The sequence below is a fragment of the Vulpes vulpes genome, chromosome 13 (genome assembly GCF_048418805.1).
Source record: "Vulpes vulpes isolate BD-2025 chromosome 13, VulVul3, whole genome shotgun sequence".
In the NCBI taxonomy this organism is placed as follows: domain Eukaryota; kingdom Metazoa; phylum Chordata; class Mammalia; order Carnivora; family Canidae; genus Vulpes; species Vulpes vulpes.
The window spans coordinates 70,084,787-70,101,023 of record NC_132792.1 but is presented as its reverse complement, the minus strand read 5'-3'; the positions used below and the strand labels follow the sequence as shown (position 1 = coordinate 70,101,023).

The following is a 16,237-nucleotide window of genomic DNA, read 5'->3' as shown; positions in this document are numbered from 1 at the left end:
TCTCTCTCTCTCTGTGTCTCTCACGAATAAATAAATAAAATATTTTTTAAAAAGTTGGGCAGAAAAAGACAATATTGCATGCTATCACTTATATGTGGAATCTAAAAACAAAAGTCAAACTTACAGAAACAGACAGTAGACAAGTGGTTGCATGCGGAAGAGGGAGAGAGATTGGTAGAAAGTACAAACTTTCTTTTTTTATATATATATTTTATTTATCTATTTGAGAGAGAGACAGCCAGAGAGAGTACATGAGTAGTACTCATGTACTACTCAGAGGGAGAGGGAGAAGGCAGAGGGAGAAGCAGATGCCCTGCTGAGCAGGGAGCTCCACTTGGGGCTCAATCTCAGGACCCAGAGATCATGACCTGAGCCTAAGGCAGATGCTTCACTGACTGAGCCACCCAGGTGCCCCCAGGTTCAAACATCCAGGCATAAGATAAATAAGGTCTGAGCATCTAATGCATAACTTAGTGAATATTGTTGATAACAATGTATTGTATAATTGAAATTTGCTAAGAGAGTAGAATTTAAGAGGTGCCTGGGGATGGCTTAGTGGGTTAAGCATCTGCCTTCAGCTCAAGTCATGATCCCAGGATTGAGGCCCACATTGGGCTCCCTGTTCAGCAGAGACCCTACTTCTCCCTCTTCCCACTGCTCATGCTCTCACTATCTGTCTCTCTTAAATAAATAAGTAAAATCTTTTTTAAAAAAGTAGAACTTATATGTTCTTGCCATATATATATTTAAATATATGTAAATATGTGAGGAAATGGGTGTGTTAATTAACTCAATGAGGAGAATCTGCTTACAATGTATACATACATCAAATCATTACATTGTACACTTTAAATATCTTACAAGTTTATTTGTCAGTTATACCTCAATAAAAAGAAAAAATGGGAATCATGTCAGTAGAAGTAAGAGTGAAAAGGAGAAGACATGCTCCGGAGATTAAATCAAAAGATCTGGTAAACATGGGTACCATGTTTACCATGTACCAGCAAGATAGAAAAGAGGCCCATGAGGTGCTTATGTGGTGGAACCCGAGTCTGATTATAGCACATTATTGCTTCATTAGTCCTATTTTAAAAAATAATAAATTATTCCCAGGACACCCACCCTGCTAGGTGTTCTTCATACCTCGATGGTTCTGGGCTCCCTTATGGCAGGGGCCACCTGAGTGGCTCAGTGGTCGAGCATCTATCTGCCTTTGGCTCAGGTCATGATCCCGGATCCTAGGATCCAGTCCCACATCGGGCTTCCCACAGGGAGCCTGCTTCTCCCTCTGCCTATGTCTCTGCCTCTCTCTCTGTCTCTCATGAATAAATAAATAAAACCTTTAAAACAAAATCTGGTAAACAATAAATGGTGTGAGTAAAGCAAAGAGAGGAATTAAAACGACTCTGATTTGTAGCTTTTGCTAAATGGTGATGTAGTAAACGCTAAAATAGTAAGGAAGGTTTATAGGAGAAAAAAGGGACTGGTTTGAGACGTAATGTTTCTAAGACATCCAAATGAAAATTACAGTTGACAGCTAGAAATGCAGGTCTGGAGCAATGGAAAGAATAGGTATTGGAAAAATAGATTTCGAAATTTTAAATGCAGTCAACCCTCTATGCACATCTCCATATTTGTAAATTCACCTACTTGATAACATGTATCTGTAACCTCAAATCAATACACATGGGGCTTTTGTGGTCATTGGCAGATGTGCACACAGAAGCAAAATATTTGAATTACCCAATGAGCATGTTCCCAGCTGAGGACAAACAAGGCAGCACTCTACCTTCTCGTTTGAGCTCTTACATTGTAAACAAATATCTTTTGTGTGGCCTATTTCGTGCCACATTTTTTGCATTTTTGTGCATTTCATTGGTGATTTTGCTGTTGAAAAGGGCCCCACATGTAATGCATAACTGCTAATTCCTAAGTCCAAGTTCATAAGTAACAACAGCTTATGCTTATGGAGGAAATACATGAATTAGATGAGCTTCATTCAAGCGTGAGTTATGGTGCTATTGGCTATGAGTTCAGTGTTAAAGAATCAATGATATGTATTAAATAAGAGGTCTTTTAATAGGTTATATATTAATTGGTTGATGAAAATGTAATCAGAAGCTTACCTAACCTCGTATTTCCTCTAGAAGCAATGGTTCAGTATGCACCAATTTCATGTTCTTGGCAACACTAGAGAACATAACTGCTGCAAATAATGAGGATTTTCTCTGTATAATCTTAGGTGGTACAAGATTGTGACATTGAATAGTAAATGCATAGACAGCAAGAAAGTAAAAGCACTGAAGGCAGAACTCTAGGGAACACCAGTATTTAGATGGTGAACAGAAGATAAAACGTTAGAAGAAGCTCAAAAGGGATGATTAGATAGGTAAGCAGAGAGCACCAAGAAGAACCCTGACGAAATTTCAATAAGAGAATAATTCCTGGGATCAAGAGCTGCAAAACGACAAAACAAAACAAAACAAAAAAACAACATAAAACTCCCAGGAGACACACAGATGGTATAAAGGAGAAGCATACATGTTTAAGTCTAATGGACCTGAATTCAAAACTTAGTTCTGCTACCTTCTAGCTAAGTGATATAAAGAAACTCATTTTATTTCTCTGGTCCTTAATTCATTCTGTAGAATGAAAACAAGATGTAACACAGAAGGTCGTGGTAGATTGAAATATTCTACATTCTATAAACATTAAAAAGCCAAGATTAAATGTTTTAAAGAGTTATATACTACAGTGACCTCGGATCTCAGCCTCAGTTATGTTTCAGCATAAGTGAAAATTATACGAGTATACTGCTGCACGTTTCATTTAGGTTGGGAAGTTGTAGTTGGATACAGTATATTAGACCAAGATAGATAGGCCTGCATTTTATTCTGTCTCTCCTAACCATATATGACAATTTCTGTTGATATATCTTGTTATTTCTTGACTTTGCATGAATGGAAAATGGCCTTTGGAGATAGTCACACCTTAGCTATGAATCCCTACCTGCTTCCTCCTTCCTTCCTTCACTCACTTATACACTTTTTAAAGATACATATTGGGCCTCTGGGTGGCTCAATCAGTTAAGCATCTGCCTTTGACTCAGGTCATGATCTCGGGGACCTGGGATCGACTCCTGCATTGGGCTCCCTGCTCAGTGGAGAGCCTACTTCTCCCTCTCCTTCCATCCCTCCCCCTGCTCATTCTCTCTCTCTCTCTCTCTCTCTCTCCTTGTCTCTCTCTCTCCCTCAAATAAATAAAATGTTAACAAAATAAAGATACATACTATGTTACGAGTTCTATATTAAGGCACTAGAGATAAAGAGGCCTGGAGCCTCCATGATCTTCTAGCCTAATGGAAAGAAAAACTAAATATAACAAGGTATAAAATTACGTTTCCAGTTTAAGTACCTCAAGAAACAATACATATTCTATGCAGAAGCAAGTGTGAGACAGAAGCTCCTGGACTTTATACCCTATAGAATAAATGCTGTGATTCTTGAACCTCCTCAACCACTTTGAGAATATAAAATAGAGGATGGAGAGACAGTGAGGTATTTATAACCACATACCTTTGGAGAAGAATGGGAAGAGATATTATAGTTTTTATTACAAACTAAAAGAGAGGTGATTTCAAAGGGACCATGTGAATGTCAGTTGTTATTTTAATTCATGTTAACAAGATATGAGCAAAAACAACACAATCATACGAAGTAACTCAATGACATGCCATGAGCAACTTCTTTTCTGAATCAGCTAATAATTTTCAAATACTGCAATATGTCTTTTCTCTTTTTTTCTTTTTTTTTCTTTTTTCTTTTCATAATATAACAACAGCTTAGACACAGCATACTTTTAAGTCTTAACTAAACTAGGATACTTTCCCCACCACATTTTTTTAAAATTATTTTTATTTTTATTTATTTATGATAGTCACAGAGAGAGAGAGAGAGAGGCAGAGACACAGGCAGAGGGAGAAGCATGCTCCATGCACCGGGAGCCCGACGTGGGATTCGATCCCGGGTCTCCAGGATCGCGCCCTGGGCCAAAGGCAGGCGCTAAACCGCTGCACCACCCAGGGATCCCTCCCCACCACATTTTTAATTCTAGAGTAGACATTGAACAAAATAAATCAAATTTTTATTTGTGGTTGCCAATTTCTGAAGTGTAAATACTGCCATCCTGGCAAATTTTAAGCTACCACATACAGTTGCTGAATGCTTAAGGAGTTAGTTAGGAAGAGGTGTGCAGTAGCGTGTCGTTACATAGTATCTCTACCATATGGATACAAGAGATGTAAATAACCTCAATAGTGTAAGTAATAATAAAATGTATTTTAAAAATTAGGCAGTGATGATTTTTGAGTATTTATTACATTGGTTTTTGATATGATTTCATTGTAGGTTTATGTAATTTACTTTTTTTTTTTAAGATTTTATTTATTTATTCATGAGAGAAACAGAGAGAGAGGCAGAGACACAGGCAGAGGGAGAAGCAGGCTCCATGCAGGGAGCCCAATGTGGGACTCCATCCCAGAACTCTGGGATCACGCCCTGAGCCAAAGGCAGATGCTCAATCACTGAGCCACCCAGGCGTCCCTGTAATTTATATTTTTAAAAAAAGGATTTTTATTTATTTATTTGAGAGAGAGAGAGAGAGTGCCATTAAGAGAGAGCACAAGTCAGGGGAGGGGACAGAGAGAGAAAGCAGGCTCCTTCCCCACTGAGAAGAGAGCCTCACTTGGGGCTCAATCCCAGGACCCTAGGATCATGACCTGAGCCATTTAACTGACTGAGCCGCCCAGGCACCCCTGTAATTTACTTTTAATAATGGCTATGTTTAACAACTGCTTATAAAATTCCCGAAAACTTAACAATAGGCTCTCACAAGCCACTATAAGCCACCTCTTGCACACCACTGACTTTAAGTACATTGAAAATGTAGCCTTCACTGTCCTAGCTGTCACTCTCAAATTACTAAAATATGGGTTGTTCTCTGTGTGAAATTAGTAGTGACCTTTGGTACACTGATCTCCTCTCCCTTTAATCCAGTGGATACGTTCTGGTCCTAATCTTACTTGATTATCTGTAGGAAATGACTCTGTCAGTCCCTTGCTTGAAACTGCCTTGTCACTAGTTTTTTCAGTCTTTTGTCTTCATCCTACCTGTCTGGTGATTTCTTAGGTCTACTTTGAATGCTCTCCTTTCTCCATTGAACCCTTCAACATTAGTGTTTCTGTGTATTGTCAGTCCTTGTATCTTCTCACATTTCACACCGCCGCTGGAAGTCTGATCTACTTGCACTCAACACCGAATCTGTCTATCTCCACACCAAAATTCTCTCCTGATCTCCTAAAGTCCACACCCACATTTGCAATTGGTCTATGATGTATTTTTGCACTAGTGTTTCACATAAATTTCAAATTCAGACTGTCCATAATAGATTTGTTTCTTTCTTTGGAAGTTTATTTCTCCCTGTCAACTCAGTGACTTGTGAGTAGTGCCATTTACCAAACCACCTAACCAAAACCCTGAATGGCATTCTTTATTCCTCCTTTCATGTAGATTCCAGCACCTATTGGGTCTCACCCTAAAATCTCTACCAACTATTGCTTCTCTCTGTACTCACTGCCACTGATAAAACTTGAGTCCCAGTCACCTCTCATTGTTATAACCTTTTAATCTCCTAACAATGATTCATCCTACACACTGATGCCTCTGTGATCTTTCTAAATCACAAATCCTTTAATAACTCCCTGTTGCCTTAGGTCAGTGGTTCTCAACCATGGCTGCACAATAGAATTATCTGGGTAGATCTTTTTCAACCAACTTTATACATGTATAATTTATATATAATAAAGTATATCTATTATAAGTATATAGTTCAGTGTGTTTTAAACAAATGTATATACTCATGTAACTACCATAAAATATAAAACATTTCCATCATCTCAGAAAGATCCCATATGTCCTTTTCCAGACAAACTCCCCAAGCTTATCCTTTCTCAGAGAGACAACCTTAAGCAATCACCAGCTTTATGCCAGTAAAGATTAGTTTTGCCTATTCTAGAATTTCACTTACATTGAATCAAACGACATTTACTCTTTGTATCTGATTTCTTTTACTTAAGATGTCTTTGAGATTCAATCATGGTGTGTGAATCCATAATATCCTCGTTTTTTTCTGTTTTGTGCATTTATCAAAATGTTATCCATTCATTTGTTGATGAACATTCGGATTGTTTCCTATTTGGGGCTATTATGAATGAAGCTTCTATAACCATTTGGTGCAAATACTTTTGTAAACATGTTTTCATTCCTCTTGGACAAATCTTAGGAATGGAAATGCTAAGTCTTATAATAACTGAATATTCAACTTTAGAAGAAACTATCTTCCAAAGGTGGTGTGTCATTCTCCATTCCTACCAGCAGTGTGTGAATGAATGGTCAAGGCAGAAAACCAGAGCAAACACAATCTTGCCTGTTTCCCTTCTGTGGGCTATCACAGACTTGTACTGCCTGTTATTCAATATCCAAAAATAGCTGTTTCATGTACTTTGTCTAGCTTTTTAATTGTTGGGAGTGGGAGGGCAAGTCTAGTACACAGTCATGAGTAGAAGCAAAGTCCACTTGGGGAGCATCTTAAAAAATATGAGTTTGGGGACAGCCCCGGTGGCGCAGCGCTGCCTGCAGCCCAGGGCATGATCCTGGAGACTCTGGATCAAGTCCCACCTCAGGCTCCCTGCATGGAGCCTGCTTATCCCTCTGCCTGTGTCTCTGCCTCTCTCTCTCTCTCTCTCTCTCTCTCTCTGCATCTCTATGAATAAATAAATTTAAAAATCTTTTAAAAATATGAGTTTGAGTCCTACCTCACATGAATTAAATTTGGATATCTGGGATTAGGTAGGGAGGAGAGAGGGTTCTAATGTGGGCCCTAATATGCAGTAATATTTGAGAATCACTGGCTCAGAGGTAATGTTCCATCTCTTCACTAAGACAGGATCTTTCAGAATCTGTCCAAAGCCTGTATCTCCAATCTAGATCTGTATCCCCTAACCCCATTACTATCTTGTCATTTCCTCTATGCTTCAGCTATGTAGGACTTTATCAATGTGAACATGGTATCTCAAACCAATGCCATTCTTTGTGATCCCTTTTGATCCAAAGTCTATTGGAAACACTTATCTTTTAAGATTTCAGCCAAAATACCATTGGCTTTACGGGACATAAAGAAGAGCTGAGGATTTCCAGGCCAAAATGTTGTATTAAAATGAATATTGGGTCAACAAACGCCAGGTTTGGTATCTGATACTGCCATTGACAACAGGTGGATCTAGCTGCTATTTATAATCTGGATTCCTTGGCTATAACACGATAACAATGTTTAACTAACAGAGGTAGCCGAGATGACACACGGAACGCAGCTAGCACGGTGCACACAGCAGGCACCAACAGAATACTCTCCTGCACGCCCCATATCCCACTCACATTTAATGCAAAGCTCTATTGCACATTGCATTTTGTTACCTGCATTGCATTTTATACTATCGCATTTATTATCTCTCTTTTCCCCCCGCTAGATCTTGAATTTTATAATGACCGGGACTACTACTACTTTCTACCTTTGCATCCCAGGGACATATAAAAGTACCTGGAATTAAGACAGGAGCTTAAACAGATCTCAGAGGAATGAAGGGGGTTGAGCCGTCTCCAGCTCTGAGTGCAAAGGGCTTTCGTCCTCAACACCAATTCACGCATCGGGGACGACGTCCCACCCGGTCTTTGGTAGGGGAGATGAGAGAGTTTGATCAAGACTAGAAAGTAAGCTGCAATTTTTACTAGACAAAGCATCCAATCCAGCATCATTGTGCAGTTAGAAGAACCCGCAAGCGTATGCTGCCCTCTAGGGCGGCCTACAGCATCCTCAGGCGTGCTGCACAGACAACACGAGGCTTGCGTAGCCGCGTCCCTGCGGGGAAAGTCTCCGAGCCCGTTGCCTTTAAGAAAAAGCGGGGTGCAGACCCCGAGCCGCGGCGTGGGGGAAGCGAGGGCGTCCAGGCACCGCCCCTCCCGCGGTTGCCAGGCAACCGGCCCCGGAAGGCGCGTCGGCGCGTCGGTGCGTCGGCGCGTCAGCACGTCAGCGCAGGCGCCGGCGAGCCGGTGAAAGATGGCGGAAGGCGGCGGCGCCGACCCGGGCGAGCAGGAGAGGTCTTCTGGGCCGCGGCCCCCGAGCGCGCGGGATCTGCAGGTGCGGCGAGCGGCCGGGGGCGGGGCGCGGCGGCGGGCGACGGCGCGGAGGGGTGCGTGTGGGGGCCCCCGGCCTCCGCCGAGCCCCGGCCAGAGCCCCCCTGGGGGTGAAGTGGAACCCCGGCGGCGCGGCGGGCGGCGGTGTTCGTGGAAACCAGAGCCGGAGCCCAGCGCGGGCGCCCGGGCCTCGCTTCCCCTGCACCCGGCTTGCAGCTTAAGAAGCAGCTGTTCCGTTGGCTGTTCCGTTGGCGCTGCGTGGAGTCGGCCGCGGGGCTCCCTGGTCGGTGCTTCCCTCGCGTTGAACGGTGGAAGCTTTACTGCGGCGGTGGGAAGCCGGGAACTCTGGATAAGTAATAACGTGTGCCGGTTTGGTCTTTTTTTTTTTTTTGTCTAGAATGCCGTTTCTGTCTGGATTATATTTTACATAAAAAGGGTTCCTTTTTTTTTTTTTTAAATCAAATAGCTTTCCCCCTTTAAAAGTGTCAGCTCAAGTATTTCATCCTACGGCTGCACGTCCTAGTCGTAAAAGCCACCATCTGTGAAACATTTGCACATAAACAGCGAGATGCACCCTCATGATGACGTCAGGTAGCTATAGAGGAATGCAGCAAACTGCGCTTTCTCAGATGCTTCACGCTGCTTTGCTCATTTGGGGTTGGTAAGACCATTGATAAAATCAACACGTAATTCAAAGTAGAAGTGACACCCAGTCTACATGCCTTGGTAGAAAAGTTGTGTTACGGTTACACCTTTCAACAAGCGTTGACCACCTGCCATGCCACACATACTGCTACACCCCGCGGAGGGCAGGGATGACGAGGACGTGAAATCCGTGGCTGGTGCTGGACACTGTTGAAGGGGGTAGAAGTGGTAAAGGCTATTTTTTTTTTTTTTTTTGTAGTGGTAGTAGTAGTATTGAACATGACATTTTAAGGTGGAGTGTGATCGAATGCCAGAAAAGCAGTACACAAAATGAAGGATTTGAAGAATGGAGAGCTCAGTGTCCGGTTAGAAGATGAACTGAATATAGAATAATTCCAGTACTCCTAACAGTTCAGTAGTAGTAAATAGAATCAGCGATAGGAAGCTCTCCTCTGCCTCATCTTTTCTATGGTAGAGTACCATCACTAAGGCAACATGGGATGTTGGGAAAAGTGGAGTCTCTGGTTAGACCAATTTCTTTCTTTCTTTCTTTCTTTTTTTTTTTTTAAAGATTTTATTTATTTATTCATGAGAGACATGGAGAGAGAGAGAGATGCAGACACACAGGCAGGCTTTTCTGTTTGCATCTTGGTCCTGTCACTTAGTAGGCTTGTGAATGTAAAAGAAATGTCTTAATCTCTCTGATCCGTAGTGTCTTTATTTGTAAACTAGGGGTGATGGTGGTGGTGTCAAGGGGGAAATGTTTGTAAAGTGCCTGTGCACTCCCATATTATCCTGGATTGGTAAATGTTTGGTTTCTTTTTCTTTAAAGGTGGAAAATACTGTAACTTTAACTGGTTAGTCCATTCTAATGCCATTACAGTTAAAACTATGTAACTTAGTATCCTTTCTCTAATCTCATTGTTTCTTCTTTTCATGTGAAAAGTGTGAACAGCTTAGTTAATGACTGCTTAATACTTGGCAAATTCACACACTTAATCCAGTAGATTAATTTATGAATAATGAAAAAAATAGGAATAATGGTTGGAGATATTTTGGTAAATGTCAGTAATTGAGAGAATGCCTTCCTCTTCATCAGTTAGAGGATAGAGATTTTTTTTTTTAATTGTCTACTTTCTGGTAGGTAGGTTGGTAAGTAGATAACTAATTTTTTATAAATGCAATTTGGATATCAAATACATTAAATATTGATAATGTTTCTTTTAGAATTTAATACGAATCTGAAGAACTTGCCAAAAAACCTGAAAACAACCAAAGTGATGATGTACAAAGAAATAGAGTAGGTTTAAAAGAAATGAATAATGTTCTTCTCCCCAACTAGTTTTTTGAATAGAGATTATTGTTTGATTATCTTGCTGTTTAATCTAGCTGTGCTTAATTGTACTTTTCATACTTTCTAGACAGCTTGCTCTAAGATTATTCATAGTATTATAGAGGAAAAGGATGATGTATTACTAATTGGAACAAGCAAAAGATAGCCCTAAGTATGTATATCTTAACTGCCAGGAAGTGTAGGGTTTGTCAGCATCTAAATCAGGAGAGGTTTCCTCATTTAGCATAGGAGGAAACATGGATGGCTGTCTCCCAGAAAGCCTGCCAACACTGTGAGCCTTGGATTTAAAACTGCAGAAATCTGTGGATATCAAACCAAGAGCAGATCTTAGCTCTCTTCATCACCCCAAATCGGGAAACATTCAGTCGGAAGGTTTAGGATGGGGTTGTTACTGAGAGTCCTCACCCTAAAAACCTCAGTGTTCATTAGTATTTCTGAACATTTTCAGAGACCTTTATCTCTCCTGATTCCCCTCAGTCTGTCTACACACATGGGTTTAATTGTTGGCTAACATATTTAGTTGTATACTTCTGTCTCAGGTTTCCTGCAGAATAATATCAAAAGAAAAAAATTTCTGTTCTTAATTCTGTATTTCCGTATGTTAGAGTTGGAGGGTGATAGAGATCACTTCAGTACTTTATTAGGGTCAAGATGGAGTGGGATAGACCGTGGAGTTCTAACCGTGAGAAATGAGTAAGAATGTCTATGTTACAGTTTCAGCAAGTATCCTAATCCTGTTGGATATAATTATTTCATACTATTGGTTCTCAATTTCAGCGAGTATCAGAATCGTCTGGAAGGCTTGATATAGCACAGATTGCAGGGCCCCATCTGAGTTTTTCATTCATTAAGTCTAGGGTGGGGCTAGAGCATCTGCATTTTCAAAGGTTCCTGGGTGATGTTAATGTTGCTATTCTATATTCTTAAAAATCCGTATACCTTCTGGCAGTTGTCATTCTAAGACTGAGAATTTAATCTTTTGCTCTATACTTGATTTTCTGGTTCTTGATTACTTTGCTTTCAGGTTTCTTTTCATGTGCTTCACATTTCAAATTCCAGAGCAAAGATTATCAGTACTTATGTACTGTACTTTATTCCTTCTGTGTAGTTGAGGTGGCTTCGTGATCTAATTGCTTAGCCTGTGGAACACTCTGTCCTGGTTATTCAGTCTTCATTACTTCAGAGTGCACATATTCTTATCTCTTTATTTGACTGATACTTTGTTGTCATTGTTGTTTTATTTGTTTTGACTAGTGCTTTATTTTGATCAGTTTAAGTAATCACTTCCTTTTCTGGTGTGGTGTCATTTGCTTTGTCAACTAATACAAATTAAATTTCTTTATAATATTTACTAATGAATTTATACCATATGATACCACAGGGACATCATGAATCCCAGCATTAATTCCCTCTAAATATCATTCGTTTTCCTCTAAGTTAATAGTGTACCATTAATAACTAAGACCTTTCACCTAGGTGTACTCCCTGCTCTAATACAATTTACCCCATATTCCTATTTTGTCTATATATTCCACAGAGTCAAAACACATTTGCTTTATTTATTTTACAGAAGAAAATTAGTTGAGTGACAGGGTTTGTTCAAATCTTAAACAAAAGCAAATAAGGTACAAAACTACATAGAAAATGTAATCTGAATTTTAGACTTTATCTATATATATTATCTACATAATTCAAACATAAATTTGTTGGATGACCATGAAGTACTATATTAGAAACAATCTAGGAAACCTCAATTATAGCAGGAGAAATAAAATAGTAAGAAAAGTACACAAGTGATGACAATATGATGTTTAATATAAATGTTAATGGTAGGATAGCATATGCTATGAGTTACGAAAGAAATATCATTAAGGTAAAAGTAGAAATGGCTTTGTGAAGGATGGCTGAAGTAGACCTTTGAGATATAGGTAACATTTCCACTGATGGGATTAAAAATCACATAAAAGTAATTCATAGAGCTGAAATAATATAATTGGCTCAAGAGGAATTCTATAAAGGAATACTGTTTCGAACAGATTTTAGGGAAGTAAAATTCCTGAAAACATTGGACCCAAGGAGTCAGGCAGAGTGTCTGTCTCCATCTCTCTCATTTGTTTTGTTTTGTTTAGTTTCAGAGGGACTAGGGCGGGAAGAGACCATAGGAAATATATAGCTAACACTGAAGAAATAAATCTTGGGGAAAATGAAACACTGATATAATCACAGTTAAACGTTTTTTAATGTCTTGTAGTAATGAAGCACTTGCCTTATGCTTCACATGCATTCTGTGATCCTTAAAATGACTGTCCAAGGTAATTTTCTTTTAATAGACACTTAAAGGTGAGGGAACCATGGCTCAGAGAAGTTGAATAACATGCCCAAGGTCAAATCATGAGTCCAAGTTAGGATTTTAATTCAGTTATTTTAGATTACAAAGCCCTTTCATGATAAGGATTTCTAACAAAATTGCCATGTCAGAAATATGAAAGTTGTTGTAGCTGTATGTAGATGGGGTAGGGAGGAAAAATTGGGAAGGAAAATAAATCCTTTTGTTTTTGTTTTTTGTGTATGTATATATTATATATGTATAATATAATATATATGTATATATAATATATATTTTTTAATGTGTATGTATATTTTAAAATATATATAATTTATATATAAATTATATATATATAATGTCTTAAATCTTTGAAAGTTCATTTTCCTAAACTTGATAAACTTTATGTCAGGCAGACTTTTAAATAGAATAATTTTGAAATTATTTTATATGCTTGGATTTTGCAAACTTGAACAGCTAAATGAAATAACTTTATGAGATTTGATGACAGCAGGCTGATACTGGTGTGAAACATCTTCAAGCATTTTTTTTTTATTATTATAGGAAAATTGTAGGTCCAGATTTGAAAATGATCTATTCCCAGTTTTTGAAACAGTTGAATAGTTAATTGAAAATAATTAAGGGGTACCTGGGTGGCTCAGTCCATTAAGCATCTGCCTTCAGCTCAGGTCATGATCCCAGGGTCCTGGGATGGGTTACCACATCAGGCTCCCTGCTTTGTGTGTAGCCTGCTCTTCCCTCTCCCTCTGCCTGCCACTCCCCCTGCTTATGTGCGTATGCTTACACGCGCACGCTCTTTCTCTCTCTGTCAAATAAATCAGTGGAATCTTTAAAAAAATAATTATACTATTTAAGTAGTTGTGACTTTTATATGTGGCATTTTGATTAGTTTTAATCAAGTGAGAGATACATTGGTTTTACTGTGGAAGGGGGTCATCTGAAACAGCAGCCTTTATTTTTCATTAGAAATTTGTACTGCACAATCACATGTTCTACTCATAATTTCTACTTGTGTAGAAGAATTCATTTCTAGTGTTATACTTTGTAACAAATCTGTTATTTTATAGTTGGCTTTGGCAGAATTATATGAAGATGAAGTGAAATGCAAGTCTTCCAAATCTGATAGACCTAAAGCTACAGTCTTTAAAAGCCCACGAACACCACCTCAAAGGTAGGTTTTGTCTTCTTTTGGCTTTAAATGTTGTATTTCTTTTTAATTCACTAATCCTAAATTATTTTAGATGGCCTTGGGAATTTTCTTTAAAACTATGATTTCTAAAAAATATATTATTTAGGTAGTGTTCCTAAAATGGTAATAGAAAGCTAAAAGGAACAGAAAAATTATCTTAAATACCTAATACTTTGGCAGACGTCATAAGACATCCACTGAGGAGTATTTTTCTTAGACACACTGGTTTATAGGATGCATTGAGGATCTGACAATAGCTGTAGCCCCTCTCCCCGCAAAACTGCATTTATGCACAATTTTGTCGGTTGTCTTTAAGGATTTGTGTTTCTGGGGCAGCCTGGGTGGCTCAGTGGTTTAGCGCCGCCTTTGGTCCAGGGTGTGATCCTGGAGGCCCGGGATCGAGTCCCACATGAGGCAACCTGCTTGGAGCCTGCTTCTCCCTCTGCCTGTGTCTCTGCTCTCTCTCTGTCTGTGTCCCTCATGAATAAATAAATAAAATTAAAAAAAAAAAGGATTTGTGTTCCTGAAAACCCACTTGTGGAGCCCCTGTGTGCCTCTTGCCCCCAATTTGAGGATCTAGAACTTCCAGAACCTGTCTATACTTTCACTGAATGATGTGATCTCCTGGATAATATTTGCTGTTGTTAAAATTCCTGAACTAGAAAGAGAGCCAGCCATGAAGATTAAAAGATGAGAGCCAGGTATTCTTTATTACCATGAATTTTCTTATTTTTAGGAATATTTTCAGTAAGGTCTTTTTCTTTTTTTTTTCTTTTTTTAAGATTTTATTTATTCATTCATGATAAACACAGAGGAGGGGAGAGAGAGAGAGAGAGAGAGAGAGAGAGAGAGAAGCAGAGGCAGGCTACACGCAGGGAGCCCAATGCAGGACTCGATTCCAGTACTCCAGGATCACGCCCTGGGCCAAAGGCAGGCACTGAACCTCTGAGCCACCCAGGGATCCCCTAGTAAGGTCTTTTTAATACTGTGAATCTCCTTACTGGGGAGATACTTGGAATTTTTCCATTATATATCATTTACAGAAAGTCTATCACTTTATCAGAAGTTTAAAAATTCACTGGAAAGGGGCACCTGGGCGGCTCAGTCAGCTAAGCATCTGCATCAGCTCAGGTCATATCTCAGGGTCCTGGGATCAAACCCCGTTTTCAGGCTTTCCGCTCAGCGAGGAGTCTGCTTCTCTCTCTCTCCCCCTGATTGTGCTCTCTCTCTCTCAAATAAATTTTTAAAATAATAAATAACTAAAAATTCACTGGAAATTTTTCTTTTTTGTCTGTCATTTTCCACATCTTTTTTTCTGTAGGAGAGAGAAAAATGACATGTTTTTGGACCTGAATAAGAAGACAGAATATTAATTTTTCCCTAAACTTCTTATTTTAAAAATTTTCAGACCCATAAGTAATCAAAAGATTAGTACAATGAATATATGCTATATATGCTTCACCTATATTCACCAGTTGTTAATATGTTATAGCATAACATCATGCAAGCACTCTTAACTATTTGAAAGCAATTGCAATCGTCCTAACACTTCATCCCTAAATACTTCAGCATGTATCTCCTAGGAAGCATGTACTCCTTTATAACTCTTACAACATATCACACCTTAGAAAATAAATCATAATTTCATAAAATCATTTAATATGTAGTCCATAGTCAGACATGTCTTCAAGCCTTTTTTGGATTTAGGATTTAACCAAGGGCCATGCATTCTACTTGGCAAAAGACAAGGGAAACGATTCCAGAAACAAATAGGGACAGAAGAGAAAATAATAAATATGACAAGAGGAATCAGAAAAGGAGCCAGCAGAACTTTCATAGTCTAGTGGCAAATAAGGTTAGAGAGTGGAGTGCTGGCAGAGTGTGCTGCAGGGATGTGTAACCTGTGCATTCACATAGAGCTTCATGCTGAGAAAGGCTCCATGCTTGGGTTGATGTTTTGTTGTTCCTGTATTGAAATTCCTAATGAATTTTGAACAAGGAGACTCATTTTCACTTGGCATTGGGCCCCACAAATGTGTAGCCAGTCCTGAATAAAACCACATTATGGACCGCTTTGAAAGCCAAGGGGAATTGTATTTGTGTAGAAAGCAGTGGAAAGCCAGTATATGTTTTTTAATGTAAATTTTATGATAAAAACTATAATATATGTGATAAAAGCTTTGATTCTAGAGATGGATATACCTCAGTTTTAAGGTTTTTTTCTCTGTTCTAATAAGGTTTTGCCAAGTTTTTTAAATTCCCTAAGCTTTAGTTTTATCTGTAAATCAGGGATAATACCATTGTTATAATACCATTGTTAGGAGGATGAAGTGAACTAGCTGTTATTATATTTTTAGAAAAATAGGACAGAAATACAGTGCAAAATTAATAGTAACTAAGAGAACAAGATAAGAAAAATTAAGAAGAGAACAATTATGGTAATCCAAAGAATGTAGTAA

At 38.9% G+C, this 16,237-nt stretch overlaps 1 protein-coding gene across 2 annotated transcripts in view; it reads left to right on the top strand.

Annotated features, from left to right (window-relative positions):
• Positions 1 to 8,081: 8,081 nt before the first annotated feature.
• The window catches only part of UBXN2B (UBX domain protein 2B), a 28,752-nt gene continuing 20,596 nt past the window's right edge, over positions 8,082 to 16,237 (top strand). The window contains exons 1-2 of one of the 2 annotated variants that reach the window (XM_026011733.2): positions 8,082 to 8,250; positions 13,657 to 13,760. In XM_026011733.2, the coding sequence (XP_025867518.1) occupies positions 8,170 to 8,250; positions 13,657 to 13,760 (185 nt within the window). In that variant the 5' untranslated portion in view covers positions 8,082 to 8,169. The remainder of the gene's footprint in view (positions 8,251 to 13,656; positions 13,761 to 16,237) is intronic. The other variant, XM_072734696.1, reaches the window with a different exon arrangement.